General features: G+C 56.5%; 1 protein-coding gene across 2 annotated transcripts in view; it reads left to right on the plus strand.

The window, feature by feature from the left end:
* LOC140430964 (ETS homologous factor-like) overlaps window positions 1-22,929 on the plus strand; it is a 147,535-nt gene that overhangs the window by 32,257 nt on the left and 92,349 nt on the right. Inside the window, exon 4 of one of the 2 annotated variants that reach the window (XM_072518813.1) lies at window positions 2,878-2,937. The exons of the other annotated variant lie outside the window; for it this stretch is intronic. Within the exon in view, the coding sequence (XP_072374914.1) occupies window positions 2,878-2,937 (60 nt within the window). The remainder of the gene's footprint in view (window positions 1-2,877; window positions 2,938-22,929) is intronic. 2 annotated transcript variants of the gene reach the window in all.

Genomic DNA, 22,929 nt, shown 5'->3' on the forward strand with positions numbered 1-22,929 from the left:
CAAACACGCACATCCACACACAGACCCACCCATACACACGCACACACAAACACACACACGCTCACCCACAAACACAGACTCACTCACACACAATCACCAGGTAGACAATCACCCACAAACACGCACACCCACACCCACGCACACACATAAACACACACACACGCTCACCCACAAACACACACATACAATCACCTACGTAGACAATCACCCACAAACATGCACACCCACATGCGCACATACACTCACTCACATACATACAATCACCTACACACTCACCCACAACAAGCACACACGCTCACTCACAAACACATACACACTCAAACACACACTTACCCACAAACGCACACACACTCACCCTCAAATACACACACACTCACCCATAAATATTCAACCCACAAATACACACACATACACACAACCCATCCACAAACACACAGACAACCCAGAAACACGTAAACACACACATTCACCCACACACAGACGCTCACCCAGAAACACACATACACGCTCACCCACACACACACAGACCCACACACACGCACAGAAACAGACAAACACACGCACTCACCCAGAAAAACACACGCACTCACCCAGAAACACACAAGCACCCAGACACTCACTCAGAAACACATACACACACTCACCCAGAAAAACATACACATACTCACCCAGAAACACATACTCACCCAGAAACATACACACACATTCACCCACAAGCGCTCAACCCACAAATACACACACATGCACTCACCCACAAACGCACACACACAACCTATCCATAAACACACACACTCCCTCACAAACACGCACACACTCTCACCCACACACAGACGCTCACCCAGAAACACACATACACACTCACCCACACACACACAGACCCACACACATGCACAGAAACACAGAAACACACGCACTCACCCAGAAACACACAAGCACCCACACACGCACTCAGAAACACAGACACACACACTCACCCAGAAAAACACACACATACTCACCCAGAAACACACACTCACCCAGAAACATACACACACATTCACCCACAAACGCTCAACCCACAAATACACACACACACGCTCACCCACAAACACACACATACAATCACCTACGTAGACAATCACCCACAAACATGCACACCCACATGCGCGCACACACACTCACTCACATACATACAATCACCTACACAGACACTCACCCACAAGCAAGCACACACACTCACTCACAAACACATACACACTCAAACACACACTTACCCACAAACGCACACACACTCACCCTCAAACACACACACTTTCACCCATAAATATTCAACCCACAAAAAATCACACACATACACACAACCCATCCACAAACACACAGACAACCCAGAAACACGTAAACACACACATTCACCCACACACAGACGCTCACCCAGAAACACACATACATGCTCACCCACACACACACAGACCCACACACATGCACAGAAACAGACAAACACACGCACTCACCCAGAAAAACACACGCACTCACCCAGAAACACACAAGCACCCAGACACTCACTCAGAAACACATACACACACTCACCCAGAAAAACATACACATACTCACCCAGAAACACACACTCACCCAGAAACATACACACACATTCACCCACAAACGCTCAACCCACAAATACACACACATGCACTCACCCACAAACGCACACACACAAACCATCCATAAACACACACACTCACCCACAAACACGCACACACTCTCACCCACACACAGACGCTCACCCAGAAACACACATACACACTCACCCACACACAGACAGACCCACACACATGCACAGAAACACAGAAAAACATGCACTCACCCAGAAACACACAAGCACCCACACACTCACTCAGAAACACAGACACACACACTCACCCAGAAAAACACACACATACTCACCCAGAAACACACTCACCCAGAAACATACACACACATTCACCCACAAACGCTCAACCCACAAATACACACACATGCACTCACCCACAAACGCAGACACACACAACCCATCCATAAACACACACACTCACCCACAAACACACTCTCACCCACACACAGACATTCACCCAGAAAAACACACACACACATTCACCCACATACACACACACTCACACACACATACACACAGAAACACACAAACACACGCACTCACACAGAAAATCACACACACACTCACACAGAAACACACAAACACCCAGACACTCGCCCAGAAACACACACACTCACCCAGAAAAACACACACCCACTCACCCAGAAACACACTCACACTCACCCACATACACAGCACCTGGCAGATGTGTTTTGGAGTGGTGAAATGCCACATCTTAGAGCAAGCCATTTGGCCCATGGTGGCTTTCTTTCCTTTCCATTAATTAATATTTGCAGCACCCAAAGTCAGAATAAGCCTTTTCTGGTGATTTTGAATATAAAATACTTGAAGCTTGACCTGGTAACTGTCCTGCAGTCAGGGAAGGACGTTCATCATTGTGATGATTCTGGACCCAATGCGGAATACACAGAATATGAAATATGACAAACTAATCAATATTTAATATGGTCATTCTCTTTGCACGTTTCATATAATCAGATGCCTGTGACCTCTGGAGGGGTGATTCGTATCCAACGAGTGTAGGAAATGAAGCAGTGTTGTTTTCTGGCATTGATCTTCTTTTTCTATCAAATGTGGAAAATCTCTACTCAACGATATTAAACACTGCAATGATTTGGAACATTTGATCACGATAATTTTAACATAGGACCAGTTGACGTTAGGACTAAGATCAGTGACATACTTCAAAAGTTAATCGTCTTTATCACAAAACTTAACCAAAAGAAAATCTTTCTTTATTTTACATTTAGGTACTTTTATCAATAGCATGTTGTTCCCAGTCAACGTCATGGTTAAATCACAAGCACTTGGTAAGTATCCAGACTATCATCCAAATTATCTACAGTTATATCATTGCATCAAGAGAGAAAAGGGTGTTCATGAAACAACAAACTGTCGCCCAAACACAACCATCTTCTAGATTCAAAAAGAGCAAGTTTCAGAAGCCCGAGACAGCAATCTTCCCAATCCCGAGACAGCAACCTTCCCAATCCCGAGACAGCAACCTTCCCAATCCGCATGCAGCAACCTTCCCAATCCGCAAGCAGCAACCTTCCCAATTCACACGCAGCAACCTTGCCAACCCCGAGACAACAACCTTCCCAATCCCGACGCCGCAACATTCCCAATCTCGAGACAGCAACCTCCCTAATCCGCACGCAGCAACCTTCCCAATCCGCACGAAGCAACCTTCCCAATCCGCACGAAGCAACCTTCCCAATCCGCACGAAGCAACCTTCCCAATCCCCACACAGTAACCTTCCCAATCCGCACGCAGCAACATTCCCAATCCCCACACAGTAACCTTCCCAATCCCCACACAGTAACCTTCCCAATCCGCACGAAGCAACCTTCCCAATCCGCACGAAGCAACCTTCCCAATCCGCACGCAGCAACCTTCCCAATCCCCACACAGTAACCTTCCCAATCCGCACGCAGCAACCTTCCCAATCCCCACACAGTAACCTTCCCAATCCCCACGCAGCAACCTTCCCAATCCGCACGAAGCAACCTTCCCAATCCGCACGCAGCAACCTTCCCAATCCCCACACAGTAACCTTCCCAATCCGCACGCAGCAACCTTCCCAATCCCCACACAGTAACCTTCCCAATCCCCACACAGTAACCTTCCCAATCCCCAAGCAGCAACCTTCCCAATCCGCACGCAGCAACCTTCCCAATCCCGAGATGACAACTTTCCCAATCCCCACGCCGCAACCTTCCCAATCCCCAAGCAGCAACCTTCCCAATCCGCACGCAGCAACCTTCCCAATCCCCACACAGTAACCTTCCCAATCCCCAAGCAGCAACCTTCCCAATCCCCACACAGTAACCTTCCCAATCCGCAGGCAGCAACCTTCCCAATCCCCACACAGTAACCTTCCCAATCCCCAAGCAGCAACCTTCCCAATCCCCACGCAGCAACTTTCCCAATTCCGAGACAACAAACTTCCCAATCCCGACGCCGCAACCTTCCCAATCTCGAGACAGCAACCTCCCTAATCCCCACGCAGCAACCTTCCCAATCCCCACGCAGCAACCTTCCCAATCCCCACGCAGCAACCTTCCCAATCCGCACGAAGCAACCTTCCCAATCCCCACGCAGCAACCTTCCCAATCCGCACGAAGCAACCTTCCCAATCCCCACGCAGCAACCTTCCCAATCCCCACACAGTAACCTTCCCAATCCCCAAGCAGCAACCTTCCCAATCCCCACGCAGCAACTTTCCCAATTCCGAGACAACAAACTTCCCAATCCCGACGCCGCAACCTTCCCAATCTCGAGACAGCAACCTTCCCAATCCGCACGCAGCAACCTTCCCATTCCCCACGCAGTAACCTTCCCAATCCCCACGCAGCAACCTTCCCAATCCGCACGCAGCAACCTTCCCATTCCCCACGCAGCAACCTTCCCAATCCGCACGAAGCAACCTTCCTAATCCCCACGCAGCAACCTTCCCAATCCCCACACAGCAACCTTCCCAATCCCCACGCAGCAACCTTCCCAATCCCCACGCAGCAACCTTCCTAATCCCCACGCAGCAACCTTCCCAATCCCCACACAGCAACCTTCCCAATCCCCACGCAGCAACCTTCCCAATCCCCACGCAGCAACCTTCCTAATCCCCACGCAGCAACCTCCCCAATCCCCACACAGCAACCTTCCCAATCCCGAGACAGCAACCTCCCCAATCCCCACGCAGCAACCTTCCCAATCCCCACGCAGCAACCTTCCCAATCCGCACGAAGCAACCTTCCTAATCCCCACGCAGCAACCTTCCCAATCCCCACGCAGCAAACCTCCCCAATCCCCACACAGTAACCTTCCCAATCCCCACGCAGCAACCTTCCCAATCCGCACACAGCAACCTTCCCAATCCCCTCGCAGCAACCTTCCCAATCCCCACACAGCAACCTTCCCAATCCACACACAGCAACCTTCCCAATCCCCACACAGCAACCTTCCCAATCCCCACGCAGCAACCTTCCCAATCCGCACACAGCAACCTTCCCAATCCCCTCGCAGCAACCTTCCCAATCCGCACACAGCAACCTTCCCAATCCGCACACAGCAACCTTCCCAATCCCCACGCAGCAACCTTCCCAATCCGCACACAGCAACCTTCCCAATCCCCACGCAGCAACCTTCCCAATCCACACACAGCAACCTTCCCAATCCCCACACAGCAACCTTCCCAATCCACACACAGCAACCTTCCCAATCCCCACGCAGCAACCTTCCCAATCCGCACACAGCAACCTTCCCAATCCCCTCGCAGCAACCTTCCCAATCCGCACACAGCAACCTTCCCAATCCCCACGCAGCAACCTTCCCAATCCGCACACAGCAACCTTCCCAATCCCCTCGCAGCAACCTTCCCAATCCGCACACAGCAACCTTCCCAATCCACACACAGCAACCTTCCCAATCCCCACGCAGCAACCTTCCCAATCCGCACACAGCAACCTTCCCAATCCCCTCGCAGCAACCTTCCCAATCCCGAGACAGCAACCTTCCCAATCCGCACACAGCAACCTTCCCAATCCCCACACAGCAACCTTCCCAATCCCCTCGCAGCAACCTTCCCAATCCGCACACAGCAACCTTCCCAATCCGCACACAGCAACCTTCCCAATCCCCACGCAGCAACCTTCCCAATCCCCACACAGCAACCTTCCCAATCCACACACAGCAACCTTCCCAATCCCCACGCAGCAACCTTCCCAATCCGCACACAGCAACCTTCCCAATCCCCTCGCAGCAACCTTCCCAATCCGCACACAGCAACCTTCCCAATCCGCACACAGCAACCTTCCCAATCCCCACGCCGCAACCTTCCCAATCCCCAAGCAGCAACCTTCCCAATCCCCACGCAGCAACCTCCCCAATCCGCACGCAGCAACCTTCCCAATCCGCACGCAGCAACCTTCCCAATCCCCACACAGTAACCTCCCCAATCCCCACGCAGCAACCTTCCCAATCCCGAGACAGCAACCTCCCCAATCCCCACACAGCAACCTTCCCAATCCGCACGCAGCAACCTTCCCAATCCCCACACAGCAACCTTCCCAATCCCCACACAGCAACCTTCCCAATCCCCACGCAGCAACCTTCCCAATCCCCACGCAGCAACCTCCCCAATCCCCACACAGCAACCTTCCCAATCCCCACGCAGCAACCTCCCCAATCCCCACACAGCAACCTTCCCAATCCCCACACAGCAACCTTCCCAATCCCCACACAGCAACCTTCCCAATCCCCACACAGCAACCTTCCCAATCCCCACGCAGCAACATTCCCAATCCCCACGCAGCAACCTTCCCAATCCGCACGCAGCAACCTCCCCAATCCGCACACAGCAACCTTCCCCATCCCGAGACAGCAACCTTCCCAATCCCCACGCAGCAACCTTCCCAATCCGCACGCAGCAACCTTCCCAATCCCCACACAGCAACCTTCCCAATCCCCACACAGCAACCTTCCCAATCCCCACGCAGCAACCTTCCCAATCCCCACGCAGCAACCTCCCCAATCCCCACACAGCAACCTTCCCAATCCCCACGCAGCAACCTCCCCAATCCCCACACAGCAACCTTCCCAATCCCCACACAGCAACCTTCCCAATCCCCACGCAGCAACCTCCCCAATCCCCACACAGCAACCTTCCCAATCCGCACGCAGCAACCTTCCCAATCCGCACGCAGCAACCTCCCCAATCCGCACGCAGCAACCTTCCCAATCCCCACACAGTAACCTTCCCAATCCCCACGCAGCAACCTCCCCAATCCCCACACAGCAACCTTCCCAATCCCCACGCCGCAACCTTCCCAATCCGCACGCAGCAACCTTCCCAATCCCCACACAGTAACCTTCCCAATCCCCAAGCAGCAACCTTCCCAATCCCCACACAGCAACCTTCCCAATCCGCACGCAGCAACCTTCCCAATCCCCACACAGCAACCTTCCCAATCCCCACACAGCAACCTTCCCAATCCCCACACAGCAACCTTCCCAATCCCCACACAGTAACCTTCCCAATCCCCACGCAGCAACCTCCCCAATCCCCACACAGCAACCTTCCCAATCCCCACACAGCAACCTTCCCAATCCCCACACAGCAACCTTCCCAATCCCCACACAGCAACCTTCCCAATCCCCACACAGCAACCTCCCCAATCCCCACGCAGCAACCTTCCCAATCCCCACACAGTAACCTTCCCAATCCCCACGCAGCAACCTCCCCAATCCGCACGCAGCAACCTCCCCAATCCCCACACAGCAACCTTCCCAATCCGCACACAACAATCTCCCCAATCCCCACGCAGCAACCTTCCCAATCCCCATGCAGCAACCTTCCCAATCCCCACACAGTAACCTTCCCAATCCCCACGCAGCAAACCTCCCCAATCCCCACGCAGCAACCTTCCCAATCCCCAGACAGTAACCTTCCCAATCCGCACGCAGCAACCTTCCCAATCCCCACGCAGCAACCTTCCCAATCCCCACGCCGCAACCTTCCCAATCCCCACGCAGCAACCTTCCCAATCCCCACACAGTAACCTTCCCAATCCCCACGCAGCAAACCTCCCCAATCCCCACGCAGCAACCTTCCCAATCCCCAGACAGTAACCTTCCCAATCCCCACGCAGCAACCTTCCCAATCCCCACGCAGCAACCTTCCCAATCCGCACGCAGCAACCTTCCCAATCCGCACGCAGCAACCTTCCCAATCCCCACGCAGCAACCTTCCCAATCCCCACACAGTAACCTCCCCAATCCCCACGCCGCAACCTTCCCAATCCGCACGCAGCAACCTTCCCAATCCCCACGCAGCAACCTTCCCAATCTGCACGCAGCAACCTTCCCAATCTGCACGCAGCAACCTTCCCAATCCGCACGCAGCAACCTTCCCAATCCCCACACAGTAACCTCCCCAATCCCCACGCCGCAACCTTCCCAATCCGCACGCAGCAACCTTCCCAATCCCCACGCAGCAACCTTCCCAATCTGCACGCAGCAACCTTCCCAATCCGCACACAGCAACCTTCCCAATCCCCACGCAGCAACCTTCCCAATCCCCACGCAGCAACCTTCCCAATCCGCACGCAGCAACCTTCCCAATCCGCACGCAGCAACCTCCCCAATCCCCACGCCGCAACCTTCCCAATCCCCACGCAGCAACCTTCCCAATCTGCACACAGCAACCTTCCCAATCCGCACGCAGCAACCTTCCCAATCCCCACGCAGCAACCTTCCCAATCCGCACGCAGCAACCTTCCCAATCCCCACGCAGCAACCTTCCCAATCCCCACACAGTAACCTTCCCAATCCGCACGCAGCAACCTTCCCAATCCCCACACAGTAACCTTCCCAATCCCCACGCAGCAACCTCCCCAATCCCCACACAGCAACCTTCCCAATCCGCACACAACAATCTCCCCAATCCCCACGCAGCAACCTTCCCAATCCCCATGCAGCAACCTTCCCAATCCCCACACAGTAACCTTCCCAATCCCCACGCAGCAAACCTCCCCAATCCCCACGCAGCAACCTTCCCAATCCCCAGACAGTAACCTTCCCAATCCGCACGCAGCAACCTTCCCAATCCCCACGCAGCAACCTTCCCAATCCCCACGCCGCAACCTTCCCAATCCCCACGCAGCAACCTTCCCAATCCCCACACAGTAACCTTCCCAATCCCCACGCAGCAAACCTCCCCAATCCCCACGCAGCAACCTTCCCAATCCCCAGACAGTAACCTTCCCAATCCCCACGCAGCAACCTTCCCAATCCCCACGCAGCAACCTTCCCAATCCGCACGCAGCAACCTTCCCAATCCGCACGCAGCAACCTTCCCAATCCCCACGCAGCAACCTTCCCAATCCCCACACAGTAACCTCCCCAATCCCCACGCCGCAACCTTCCCAATCCGCACGCAGCAACCTTCCCAATCCCCACGCAGCAACCTTCCCAATCTGCACGCAGCAACCTTCCCAATCTGCACGCAGCAACCTTCCCAATCCGCACGCAGCAACCTTCCCAATCCCCACACAGTAACCTCCCCAATCCCCACGCCGCAACCTTCCCAATCCGCACGCAGCAACCTTCCCAATCCCCACGCAGCAACCTTCCCAATCTGCACGCAGCAACCTTCCCAATCCGCACACAGCAACCTTCCCAATCCCCACGCAGCAACCTTCCCAATCCCCACGCAGCAACCTTCCCAATCCGCACGCAGCAACCTTCCCAATCCGCACGCAGCAACCTCCCCAATCCCCACGCCGCAACCTTCCCAATCCCCACGCAGCAACCTTCCCAATCTGCACACAGCAACCTTCCCAATCCGCACGCAGCAACCTTCCCAATCCCCACGCAGCAACCTTCCCAATCCCCACGCAGCAACCTTCCCAATCCGCACGCAGCAACCTTCCCAATCCCCACGCAGCAACCTTCCCAATCCCCACACAGTAACCTTCCCAATCCGCACGCAGCAACCTTCCCAATCCCCACACAGTAACCTCCCCAATCCCCACGCAGCAACCTTCCCAATCCCCACGCAGCAACCTTCCCAATCCGCACGCAGCAACCTTCCCAATCCGCACGCAGCAACCTTCCCAATCCCCACACAGTAACCTTCCCAATCCCCACGCAGCAACCTTCCCAATCCCCACGCAGCAACCTTCCCAATCCGCACGCAGCAACCTTCCCAATCCCGAGACAGCAACCTCCCTAATCCACACACCGCAACCTTCCCAATCCCCACACAGTAACCTTCCCAATCCGCACGCAGCAACCTTCCCAATCCGCACACAGGAACCTTCCTAATCCCCACGCAGCAACCTTCCCAATCCGCACACAGGAACCTTCCTAATCCCCACACAGTAACCTTCCCAATCCGCACGCAGCAACCTTCCCAATCCGCACACAGTAACCTTCCCAATCCGCACGCAGCAACCTTCCCAATCCGCACACAGGAACCTTCCTAATCCCCACGCAGCAACCTTCCCAATCCGCACACAGGAACCTTCCCAATCCCCACACAGCAACCTTCCCAATCCGCACACAGGAACCTTCCTAATCCCCACGCAGCAACCTTCCCAATCCGCACACAGGAACCTTCCCAATCCCCACACAGCAACCTTCCCAATCCGCACACAGGAACCTTCCCAATCCCCACGCAGCAACCTTCCCAATCCCCACGCAGCAACCTTCCCAATCCCCACACAGTAACCTTCCCAATCCCCACGCAGCAACCTCCCCAATCCCCACACAGCAACCTTCCCAATCCCCACGCCGCAACCTTCCCAATCCGCACGCAGCAACCTTCCCAATCCCCACACAGTAACCTTCCCAATCCCCAAGCAGCAACCTTCCCAATCCCCACACAGCAACCTTCCCAATCCGCACGCAGCAACCTTCCCAATCCCCACACAGCAACCTTCCCAATCCCCACACAGCAACCTTCCCAATCCCCACACAGCAACCTTCCCAATCCCCACACAGTAACCTTCCCAATCCCCACGCAGCAACCTTCCCAATCCCCACACAGCAACCTTCCCAATCCGCACACAGGAACCTTCCTAATCCCCACGCAGCAACCTTCCCAATCCGCACACAGGAACCTTCCCAATCCCCACGCAGCAACCTTCCCAATCCCCACGCAGCAACCTTCCCAATCCCCACACAGTAACCTTCCCAATCCGCACACAGTAACCTTCCCAATCCGCACGCAGCAACCTTCCCAATCCGCACACAGTAACCTTCCCAATCCGCACGCAGCAACCTTCCCAATCCGCACACAGGAACCTTCCTAATCCCCACGCAGCAACCTTCCCAATCCCCACACAGCAACCTTCCTAATCCCCACGCAGCAACCTTCCCAATCCCCACACAGCAACCTTCCTAATCCCCACGCAGCAACCTTCCCAATCCCCACACAGCAACCTTCCTAATCCCCACGCAGCAACCTTCCCAATCCCCACACAGCAACCTTCCTAATCCCCACGCAGCAACCTTCCCAATCCCCACGCAGCAACCTTCCCAATCCCCACGCAGCAACCTTCCCATTCCCCACGCAGCAACCTTCCCAATCCGCACGAAGCAACCTTCCTAATCCCCACGCAGCAACCTTCCCAATCCCCACACAGCAACCTTCCCAATCCCCACGCAGCAACCTTCCCAATCCGCACGCAGCAACCTTCCCAATCCGCACGAAGCAACCTTCCCAATCCCCACGCAGCAACCTTCCCAATCCCCACGCAGCAACCTTCCCAATCCGCACGAAGCAACCTTCCTAATCCCCACACAGCAACCTTCCCAATCCCCACGCAGCAGCCTTCCCAATCCCCACGCAGCAACCTTCCCAATCCCCACGCAGCAAACCTCCCCAATCCCCACACAGTAACCTTCCCAATCCCCACGCAGCAACCTTCCCAATCCGCACGCAGCAACCTTCCCAATCCGCACGCAGCAACCTCCCCAATCCGCACGCAGCAACCTTCCCAATCCCCACACAGTAACCTTCCCAATCCCCACGCAGCAACCTCCCCAATCCCCACACAGCAACCTTCCCAATCCCCACGCCGCAACCTTCCCAATCCGCACGCAGCAACCTTCCCAATCCCCACACAGTAACCTTCCCAATCCCCAAGCAGCAACCTTCCCAATCCCCACACAGCAACCTTCCCAATCCGCACGCAGCAACCTTCCCAATCCCCACACAGCAACCTTCCCAATCCCCACACAGCAACCTTCCCAATCCCCACACAGCAACCTTCCCAATCCCCACACAGTAACCTTCCCAATCCCCACGCAGCAACCTCCCCAATCCCCACACAGCAACCTTCCCAATCCCCACACAGCAACCTTCCCAATCCCCACACAGCAACCTTCCCAATCCCCACACAGCAACCTTCCCAATCCCCACACAGCAACCTCCCCAATCCCCACGCAGCAACCTTCCCAATCCCCACACAGTAACCTTCCCAATCCCCACGCAGCAACCTCCCCAATCCGCACGCAGCAACCTCCCCAATCCCCACACAGCAACCTTCCCAATCCGCACACAACAATCTCCCCAATCCCCACGCAGCAACCTTCCCAATCCCCATGCAGCAACCTTCCCAATCCCCACACAGTAACCTTCCCAATCCCCACGCAGCAACCTCCCCAATCCCCACACAGCAACCTTCCCAATCCCCACGCCGCAACCTTCCCAATCCGCACGCAGCAACCTTCCCAATCCCCACACAGTAACCTTCCCAATCCCCAAGCAGCAACCTTCCCAATCCCCACACAGCAACCTTCCCAATCCGCACGCAGCAACCTTCCCAATCCCCACACAGTAACCTTCCCAATCCCCACGCAGCAACCTTCCCAATCCCCACACAGCAACCTTCCCAATCCCCACACAGCAACCTTCCCAATCCCCACACAGTAACCTTCCCAATCCCCACGCAGCAACCTTCCCAATCCCCACACAGTAACCTTCCCAATCCCCACACAGTAACCTTCCCAATCCCCACGCAGCAACCTTCCCAATCCCCACACAGCAACCTTCCCAATCCCCACACAGCAACCTTCCCAATCCCCACGCAGCAACCTTCCCAATCCCCACACAGCAACCTTCCCAATCCGCACACAGGAACCTTCCTAATCCCCACGCAGCAACCTTCCCAATCCGCACACAGGAACCTTCCCAATCCCCACGCAGCAACCTTCCCAATCCCCACGCAGCAACCTTCCCAATCCCCACACAGTAACCTTCCCAATCCGCACGCAGCAACCTTCCCAATCCGCACACAGTAACCTTCCCAATCCGCACGCAGCAACCTTCCCAATCCGCACACAGTAACCTTCCCAATCCGCACGCAGCAACCTTCCCAATCCGCACACAGGAACCTTCCTAATCCCCACGCAGCAACCTTCCCAATCCCCACACAGCAACCTTCCTAATCCCCACGCAGCAACCTTCCCAATCCCCACACAGCAACCTTCCTAATCCCCACGCAGCAACCTTCCCAATCCCCACACAGCAACCTTCCTAATCCCCACGCAGCAACCTTCCCAATCCCCACACAGCAACCTTCCTAATCCCCACGCAGCAACCTTCCCAATCCCCACGCAGCAACCTTCCCAATCCCCACGCAGCAACCTTCCCATTCCCCACGCAGCAACCTTCCCAATCCGCACGAAGCAACCTTCCTAATCCCCACGCAGCAACCTTCCCAATCCCCACACAGCAACCTTCCCAATCCCCACGCAGCAACCTTCCCAATCCGCACGCAGCAACCTTCCCAATCCGCACGAAGCAACCTTCCCAATCCCCACGCAGCAACCTTCCCAATCCCCACGCAGCAACCTTCCCAATCCGCACGAAGCAACCTTCCTAATCCCCACGCAGCAACCTTCCCAATCCCCACGCAGCAAACCTCCCCAATCCCCACACAGTAACCTTCCCAATCCCCACGCAGCAACCTTCCCAATCCGCACACAGCAACCTTCCCAATCCCCTCGCAGCAACCTTCCCAATCCCCACACAGCAACCTTCCCAATCCACACACAGCAACCTTCCCAATCCCCACACAGCAACCTTCCCAATCCCCACGCAGCAACCTTCCCAATCCGCACACAGCAACCTTCCCAATCCCCTCGCAGCAACCTTCCCAATCCGCACACAGCAACCTTCCCAATCCGCACACAGCAACCTTCCCAATCCCCACGCAGCAACCTTCCCAATCCGCACACAGCAACCTTCCCAATCCCCACGCAGCAACCTTCCCAATCCACACACAGCAACCTTCCCAATCCCCACACAGCAACCTTCCCAATCCACACACAGCAACCTTCCCAATCCCCACGCAGCAACCTTCCCAATCCGCACACAGCAACCTTCCCAATCCCCTCGCAGCAACCTTCCCAATCCGCACACAGCAACCTTCCCAATCCCCACGCAGCAACCTTCCCAATCCGCACACAGCAACCTTCCCAATCCCCTCGCAGCAACCTTCCCAATCCGCACACAGCAACCTTCCCAATCCACACACAGCAACCTTCCCAATCCCCACGCAGCAACCTTCCCAATCCGCACACAGCAACCTTCCCAATCCCCTCGCAGCAACCTTCCCAATCCCGAGACAGCAACCTTCCCAATCCGCACACAGCAACCTTCCCAATCCGCACACAGCAACCTTCCCAATCCCCTCGCAGCAACCTTCCCAATCCCCTCGCAGCAACCTTCCCAATCCGCACACAGCAACCTTCCCAATCCGCACACAGCAACCTTCCCAATCCCCACGCAGCAACCTTCCCAATCCCCACACAGCAACCTTCCCAATCCACACACAGCAACCTTCCCAATCCCCACGCAGCAACCTTCCCAATCCGCACACAGCAACCTTCCCAATCCCCTCGCAGCAACCTTCCCAATCCGCACACAGCAACCTTCCCAATCCGCACACAGCAACCTTCCCAATCCCCACGCCGCAACCTTCCCAATCCCCAAGCAGCAACCTTCCCAATCCGCACGCAGCAACCTTCCCAATCCCCACACAGTAACCTTCCCAATCCCCAAGCAGCAACCTTCCCAATCCCCACACAGCAACCTTCCCAATCCGCACGCAGCAACCTTCCCAATCCCCACACAGCAACCTTCCCAATCCCCACACAGCAACCTTCCCAATCCCCACACAGCAACCTTCCCAATCCCCACGCAGCAACCTTCCCAATCCCCACGCAGCAACCTTCCCAATCCCCACACAGCAACCTCCCCAATCCGCACGCAGCAACCTTCCCAATCCGCACGCAGCAACCTTCCCAATCCCCACACAGCAACCTCCCCAATCCGCACGCAGCAACCTCCCCAATCCGCACGCAGCAACCTTCCCAATCCCCACACAGCAACCTTCCCAATCCCCACACAGCAACCTTCCCAATCCCCACACAGCAACCTTCCCAATCCCCACGCAGCAACCTTCCCAATCCCCACGCAGCAACCTTCCCAATCCCCACACAGCAACCTCCCCAATCCGCACGCAGCAACCTTCCCAATCCGCACGCAGCAACCTCCCCAATCCGCACGCAGCAACCTTCCCAATCCCCACACAGCAACCTTCCCAATCCCCACACAGCAACCTTCCCAATCCCCACACAGCAACCTTCCCAATCCCCACGCAGCAACCTTCCCAATCCCCACGCAGCAACCTTCCCAATCCCCACACAGCAACCTCCCCAATCCGCACGCAGCAACCTTCCCAATCCGCACGCAGCAACCTCCCCAATCCGCACGCAGCAACCTTCCCAATCCCCACACAGCAACCTTCCCAATCCCCACACAGTAACCTTCCCAATCCGCACGCAGCAACCTCCCCAATCCGCACGCAGCAACCTTCCCAATCCCCACGCAGCAACCTTCCCAATCCGCACGCAGCAACCTCCCCAATCCGCACGCAGCAACCTTCCCAATCCCCACACAGTAACCTTCCCAATCCCGAGACAGCAACCTCCCTAATCCCCACGCAGCAACCTTCCCAATCCCCACACAGCAACCTTCCCAATCCGCACGCAGCAACCTCCCCAATCCCCACACAGCAACCTCCCCAATCCCCACACAGCAACCTTCCCAATCCGCACGCAGCAACCTTCCCAATCCCCACACAGCAACCTTCCCAATCCCCACACAGCAACCTTCCCAATCCCCACGCAGCAACCTTCCCAATCCCCACGCAGCAACCTCCCCAATCCCCACACAGCAACCTTCCCAATCCCCACGCAGCAACCTCCCCAATCCGCACGCAGCAACCTCCCCAATCCCCACACAGCAACCTTCCCAATCCGCACGCAGCAACCTTCCCAATCCCCACACAGCAACCTTCCTAATCCCCACACAGCAACCTTCCCAATCCGCACGCAGCAACCTTCCCAATCCGCACGCAGCAACCTTCCCAATCCCCACACAGTAACCTTCCCAATCCCCAAGCAGCAACCTTCCCAATCCCCACACAGCAACCTTCCCAATCCGCACGCAGCAACCTTCCCAATCCCCACACAGCAACCTTCCCAATCCCCACACAGCAACCTTCCCAATCCCCACACAGCAACCTTCCCAATCCCCACACAGTAACCTTCCCAATCCCCACGCAGCAACCTCCCCAATCCCCACACAGCAACCTTCCCAATCCCCACACAGCAACCTTCCCAATCCCCACACAGCAACCTTCCCAATCCCCACACAGCAACCTTCCCAATCCCCACACAGTAACCTTCCCAATCCCCACGCAGCAACCTCCCCAATCCGCACGCAGCAACCTCCCCAATCCCCACACAGCAACCTTCCCAATCCGCACACAACAATCTCCCCAATCCCCACGCAGCAACCTTCCCAATCCCCATGCAGCAACCTTCCCAATCCCCACACAGTAACCTTCCCAATCCCCACGCAGCAAACCTCCCCAATCCCCACGCAGCAACCTTCCCAATCCCCAGACAGTAACCTTCCCAATCCGCACGCAGCAACCTTCCCAATCCCCACGCAGCAACCTTCCCAATCCGCACGAAGCAACCTTCCCAATCCGCACGCAGCAACCTTCCCAATCCCCACACAGTAACCTTCCCAATCCCCACACAGTAACCTTCCCAATCCCCACGCAGCAACCTTCCCAATCCGCACGAAGCAACCTTCCCAATCCGCACGAAGCAACCTTCCCAATCCGCACGAAGCAACCTTCCCAATCCGCACGCAGCAACCTTCCCAATCCCCACACAGTAACCTTCCCAATCCGCACGCAGCAACCTTCCCAATCCCCACACAGTAACCTTCCCAATCCCCACACAGTAACCTTCCCAATCCCCAAGCAGCAACCTTCCCAATCCGCACGCAGCAACCTTCCCAATCCCGAGATGACAACTTTCCCAATCCCCACGCCGCAACCTTCCCAATCCCCAAGCAGCAACCTTCCCAATCCGCACGCAGCAACCTTCCCAATCCCCACACAGTAACCTTCCCAATCCCCAAGCAGCAACCTTCCCAATCCCCACACAGTAACCTTCCCAATCCGCAGGCAGCAACCTTCCCAATCCCCACACAGTAACCTTCCCAATCCCCAAGCAGCAACCTTCCCAATCCCCACGCAGCAACTTTCCCAATTCCGAGACAACAAACTTCCCAATCCCGACGCCGCAACCTTCCCAATCTCGAGACAGCAACCTCCCTAATCCCCACGCAGCAACCTTCCCAATCCCCACGCAGCAACCTTCCCAATCCCCACGCAGCAACCTTCCCAATCCGCACGAAGCAACCTTCCCAATCCCCACGCAGCAACCTTCCCAATCCGCACGAAGCAACCTTCCCAATCCCCACGCAGCAACCTTCCCAATCCCCACACAGTAACCTTCCCAATCCCCAAGCAGCAACCTTCCCAATCCCCACGCAGCAACTTTCCCAATTCCGAGACAACAAACTTCCCAATCCCGACGCCGCAACCTTCCCAATCTCGAGACAGCAACCTTCCCAATCCCCACGCAGCAACCTTCCCAATCCGCACGAAGCAACCTTCCCAATCCGCACGCAGCAACCTTCCCATTCCCCACGCAGCAACCTTCCCAATCCGCACGCAGCAACCTTCCCAATCCGCACGCAGCAACCTTCCCAATCCGCACGAAGCAACCTTCCCAATCCCCACGCAGCAACCTTCCCAATCCGCACGCAGCAACCTCCCCAATCCCCACGCAGCAACCTTCCCAATCCGCACGCAGCAACCTCCCCAATCCCCACGCAGCAACCTTCCCAATCCCCACGCAGCAACCTTCCCAATCCGCACGAAGCAACCTTCCTAATCCCCACGCAGCAACCTTCCCAATCCCCACGCAGCAAACCTCCCCAATCCCCACACAGTAACCTTCCCAATCCCCACGCAGCAACCTTCCCAATCCGCACACAGCAACCTTCCCAATCCCCTCGCAGCAACCTTCCCAATCCCCACACAGCAACCTTCCCAATCCACACACAGCAACCTTCCCAATCCCCACACAGCAACCTTCCCAATCCCCACGCAGCAACCTTCCCAATCCGCACACAGCAACCTTCCCAATCCCCTCGCAGCAACCTTCCCAATCCGCACACAGCAACCTTCCCAATCCGCACACAGCAACCTTCCCAATCCCCACGCAGCAACCTTCCCAATCCGCACACAGCAACCTTCCCAATCCCCACGCAGCAACCTTCCCAATCCACACACAGCAACCTTCCCAATCCCCACACAGCAACCTTCCCAATCCACACACAGCAACCTTCCCAATCCCCACGCAGCAACCTTCCCAATCCGCACACAGCAACCTTCCCAATCCCCTCGCAGCAACCTTCCCAATCCGCACACAGCAACCTTCCCAATCCCCACGCAGCAACCTTCCCAATCCGCACACAGCAACCTTCCCAATCCCCTCGCAGCAACCTTCCCAATCCGCACACAGCAACCTTCCCAATCCACACACAGCAACCTTCCCAATCCCCACGCAGCAACCTTCCCAATCCGCACACAGCAAGCTTCCCAATCCCCTCGCAGCAACCTTCCCAATCCCGAGACAGCAACCTTCCCAATCCGCACACAGCAACCTTCCCAATCCGCACACAGCAACCTTCCCAATCCCCTCGCAGCAACCTTCCCAATCCCCTCGCAGCAACCTTCCCAATCCGCACACAGCAACCTTCCCAATCCGCACACAGCAACCTTCCCAATCCCCACGCAGCAACCTCCCCAATCCCCACACAGCAACCTTCCCAATCCACACACAGCAACCTTCCCAATCCCCACGCAGCAACCATCCCAATCCGCACACAGCAACCTTCCCAATCCCCTCGCAGCAACCTTCCCAATCCCCACGCAGCAACCTTCCCAATCCGCACACAGCAACCTTCCCAATCCCCTCGCAGCAACCTTCCCAATCCCCACACAGCAACCTTCCCAATCCACACACAGCAACCTTCCCAATCCCCACGCAGCAACCTTCCCAATCCGCACACAGCAACCTTCCCAATCCCCTCGCAGCAACCTTCCCAATCCGCACACAGCAACCTTCCCAATCCGCACACAGCAACCTTCCCAATCCCCACGCCGCAACCTTCCCAATCCCCAAGCAGCAACCTTCCCAATCCGCACGCAGCAACCTTCCCAATCCCCACACAGTAACCTTCCCAATCCCCAAGCAGCAACCTTCCCAATCCCCACACAGCAACCTTCCCAATCCGCACGCAGCAACCTTCCCAATCCCCACACAGCAACCTTCCCAATCCCCACACAGCAACCTTCCCAATCCCCACGCAGCAACCTTCCCAATCCCCACGCAGCAACCTTCCCAATCCGCACGCAGCAACCTCCCCAATCCGCACGCAGCAACCTTCCCAATCCCCACACAGTAACCTTCCCAATCCCGAGACAGCAACCTCCCCAATCCCCACACAGCAACCTTCCCAATCCGCACGCAGCAACCTTCCCAATCCCCACACAGCAACCTTCCCAATCCCCACACAGCAACCTTCCCAATCCCCACGCAGCAACCTTCCCAATCCCCACGCAGCAACCTCCCCAATCCCCACACAGCAACCTTCCCAATCCCCACGCAGCAACCTCCCCAATCCCCACACAGCAACCTTCCCAATCCCCACACAGCAACCTTCCCAATCCCCACGCAGCAACCTTCCCAATCCCCACACAGCAACCTTCCCAATCCCCACACAGCAACCTTCCCAATCCCCACACAGCAACCTTCCCAATCCCCACGCAGCAACCTTCCCAATCCCCACGCAGCAACCTTCCCAATCCGCACGCAGCAACCTCCCCAATCCGCACGCAGCAACCTTCCCAATCCCCACACAGTAACCTTCCCAATCCCGAGACAGCAACCTCCCCAATCCCCACACAGCAACCTTCCCAATCCGCACGCAGCAACCTTCCCAATCCCCACACAGCAACCTTCCCAATCCCCACACAGCAACCTTCCCAATCCCCACGCAGCAACCTTCCCAATCCCCACGCAGCAACCTCCCCAATCCCCACACAGCAACCTTCCCAATCCCCACGCAGCAACCTCCCCAATCCCCACACAGCAACCTCCCCAATCCCCACACAGCAACCTCCCCAATCCCCACACAGCAACCTTCCCAATCCCCACGCAGCAACCTCCCCAATCCGCACGCAGCAACCTTCCCAATCCCCACACAGCAACCTTCCCAATCCCCACACAGCAACCTTCCCAATCCCCACGCAGCAACCTTCCCAATCCGCACGCAGCAACCTTCCCAATCCGCACGCAGCAACCTCCCCAATCCGCACGCAGCAACCTTCCCAATCCCCACACAGTAACCTTCCCAATCCCCACGCAGCAACCTCCCCAATCCCCACACAGCAACCTTCCCAATCCCCACGCCGCAACCTTCCCAATCCGCACGCAGCAACCTTCCCAATCCCCACACAGTAACCTTCCCAATCCCCAAGCAGCAACCTTCCCAATCCCCACACAGCAACCTTCCCAATCCGCACGCAGCAACCTTCCCAATCCCCACACAGCAACCTTCCCAATCCCCACACAGCAACCTTCCCAATCCCCACACAGCAACCTTCCCAATCCCCACACAGTAACCTTCCCAATCCCCACGCAGCAACCTCCCCAATCCCCACACAGCAACCTTCCCAATCCCCACACAGCAACCTTCCCAATCCCCACACAGCAACCTTCCCAATCCCCACACAGCAACCTTCCCAATCCCCACACAGTAACCTTCCCAATCCCCACGCAGCAACCTCCCCAATCCGCACGCAGCAACCTCCCCAATCCCCACACAGCAACCTTCCCAATCCGCACACAACAATCTCCCCAATCCCCACGCAGCAACCTTCCCAATCCCCATGCAGCAACCTTCCCAATCCCCACACAGTAACCTTCCCAATCCCCACGCAGCAAACCTCCCCAATCCCCACGCAGCAACCTTCCCAATCCCCAGACAGTAACCTTCCCAATCCGCACGCAGCAACCTTCCCAATCCCCACGCAGCAACCTTCCCAATCCCCACGCCGCAACCTTCCCAATCCCCACGCAGCAACCTTCCCAATCCCCACACAGTAACCTTCCCAATCCCCACGCAGCAAACCTCCCCAATCCCCACGCAGCAACCTTCCCAATCCCCAGACAGTAACCTTCCCAATCCCCACGCAGCAACCTTCCCAATCCCCACGCAGCAACCTTCCCAATCCGCACGCAGCAACCTTCCCAATCCGCACGCAGCAACCTTCCCAATCCCCACGCAGCAACCTTCCCAATCCGCACGCAGCAACCTTCCCAATCCCCACACAGTAACCTCCCCAATCCCCACGCCGCAACCTTCCCAATCCGCACGCAGCAACCTTCCCAATCCCCACGCAGCAACCTTCCCAATCTGCACGCAGCAACCTTCCCAATCCGCACACAGCAACCTTCCCAATCCCCACGCAGCAACCTTCCCAATCCCCACGCAGCAACCTTCCCAATCCGCACGCAGCAACCTTCCCAATCCCCACACAGTAACCTCCCCAATCCCCACGCCGCAACCTTCCCAATCCGCACGCAGCAACCTTCCCAATCTGCACGCAGCAACCTCCCCAATCCCCACGCCGCAACCTTCCCAATCCCCACGCAGCAACCTTCCCAATCTGCACACAGCAACCTTCCCAATCCGCACACAGTAACCTTCCCAATCCCCACGCAGCAACCTTCCCAATCCGCACGCAGCAACCTTCCCAATCCCCACACAGTAACCTTCCCAATCCCCACGCAGCAACCTTCCCAATCCCCACGCAGCAACCTTCCCAATCCGCACGCAGCAACCTTCCCAATCCCGAGACAGCAACCTCCCTAATCCACACACCGCAACCTTCCCAATCCCCACACAGTAACCTTCCCAATCCGCACGCAGCAACCTTCCCAATCCGCACACAGGAACCTTCCTAATCCCCACGCAGCAACCTTCCCAATCCGCACACAGGAACCTTCCTAATCCCCACACAGTAACCTTCCCAATCCGCACGCAGCAACCTTCCCAATCCGCACACAGTAACCTTCCCAATCCGCACGCAGCAACCTTCCCAATCCGCACACAGGAACCTTCCTAATCCCCACGCAGCAACCTTCCCAATCCGCACACAGGAACCTTCCCAATCCCCACACAGCAACCTTCCCAATCCGCACACAGGAACCTTCCTAATCCCCACGCAGCAACCTTCCCAATCCGCACACAGGAACCTTCCCAATCCCCACACAGCAACCTTCCCAATCCGCACACAGGAACCTTCCCAATCCCCACGCAGCAACCTTCCCAATCCCCACGCAGCAACCTTCCCAATCCCCACACAGTAACCTTCCCAATCCCCACGCAGCAACCTCCCCAATCCCCACACAGCAACCTTCCCAATCCCCACGCCGCAACCTTCCCAATCCGCACGCAGCAACCTTCCCAATCCCCACACAGTAACCTTCCCAATCCCCAAGCAGCAACCTTCCCAATCCCCACACAGCAACCTTCCCAATCCGCACGCAGCAACCTTCCCAATCCCCACACAGCAACCTTCCCAATCCCCACACAGCAACCTTCCCAATCCCCACACAGCAACCTTCCCAATCCCCACACAGTAACCTTCCCAATCCCCACGCAGCAACCTTCCCAATCCCCACACAGCAACCTTCCCAATCCGCACACAGGAACCTTCCTAATCCCCACGCAGCAACCTTCCCAATCCGCACACAGGAACCTTCCCAATCCCCACGCAGCAACCTTCCC

Source organism: Scyliorhinus torazame, chromosome 10, assembly GCF_047496885.1.
Source record: "Scyliorhinus torazame isolate Kashiwa2021f chromosome 10, sScyTor2.1, whole genome shotgun sequence".
Classification (NCBI taxonomy): domain Eukaryota; kingdom Metazoa; phylum Chordata; class Chondrichthyes; order Carcharhiniformes; family Scyliorhinidae; genus Scyliorhinus; species Scyliorhinus torazame.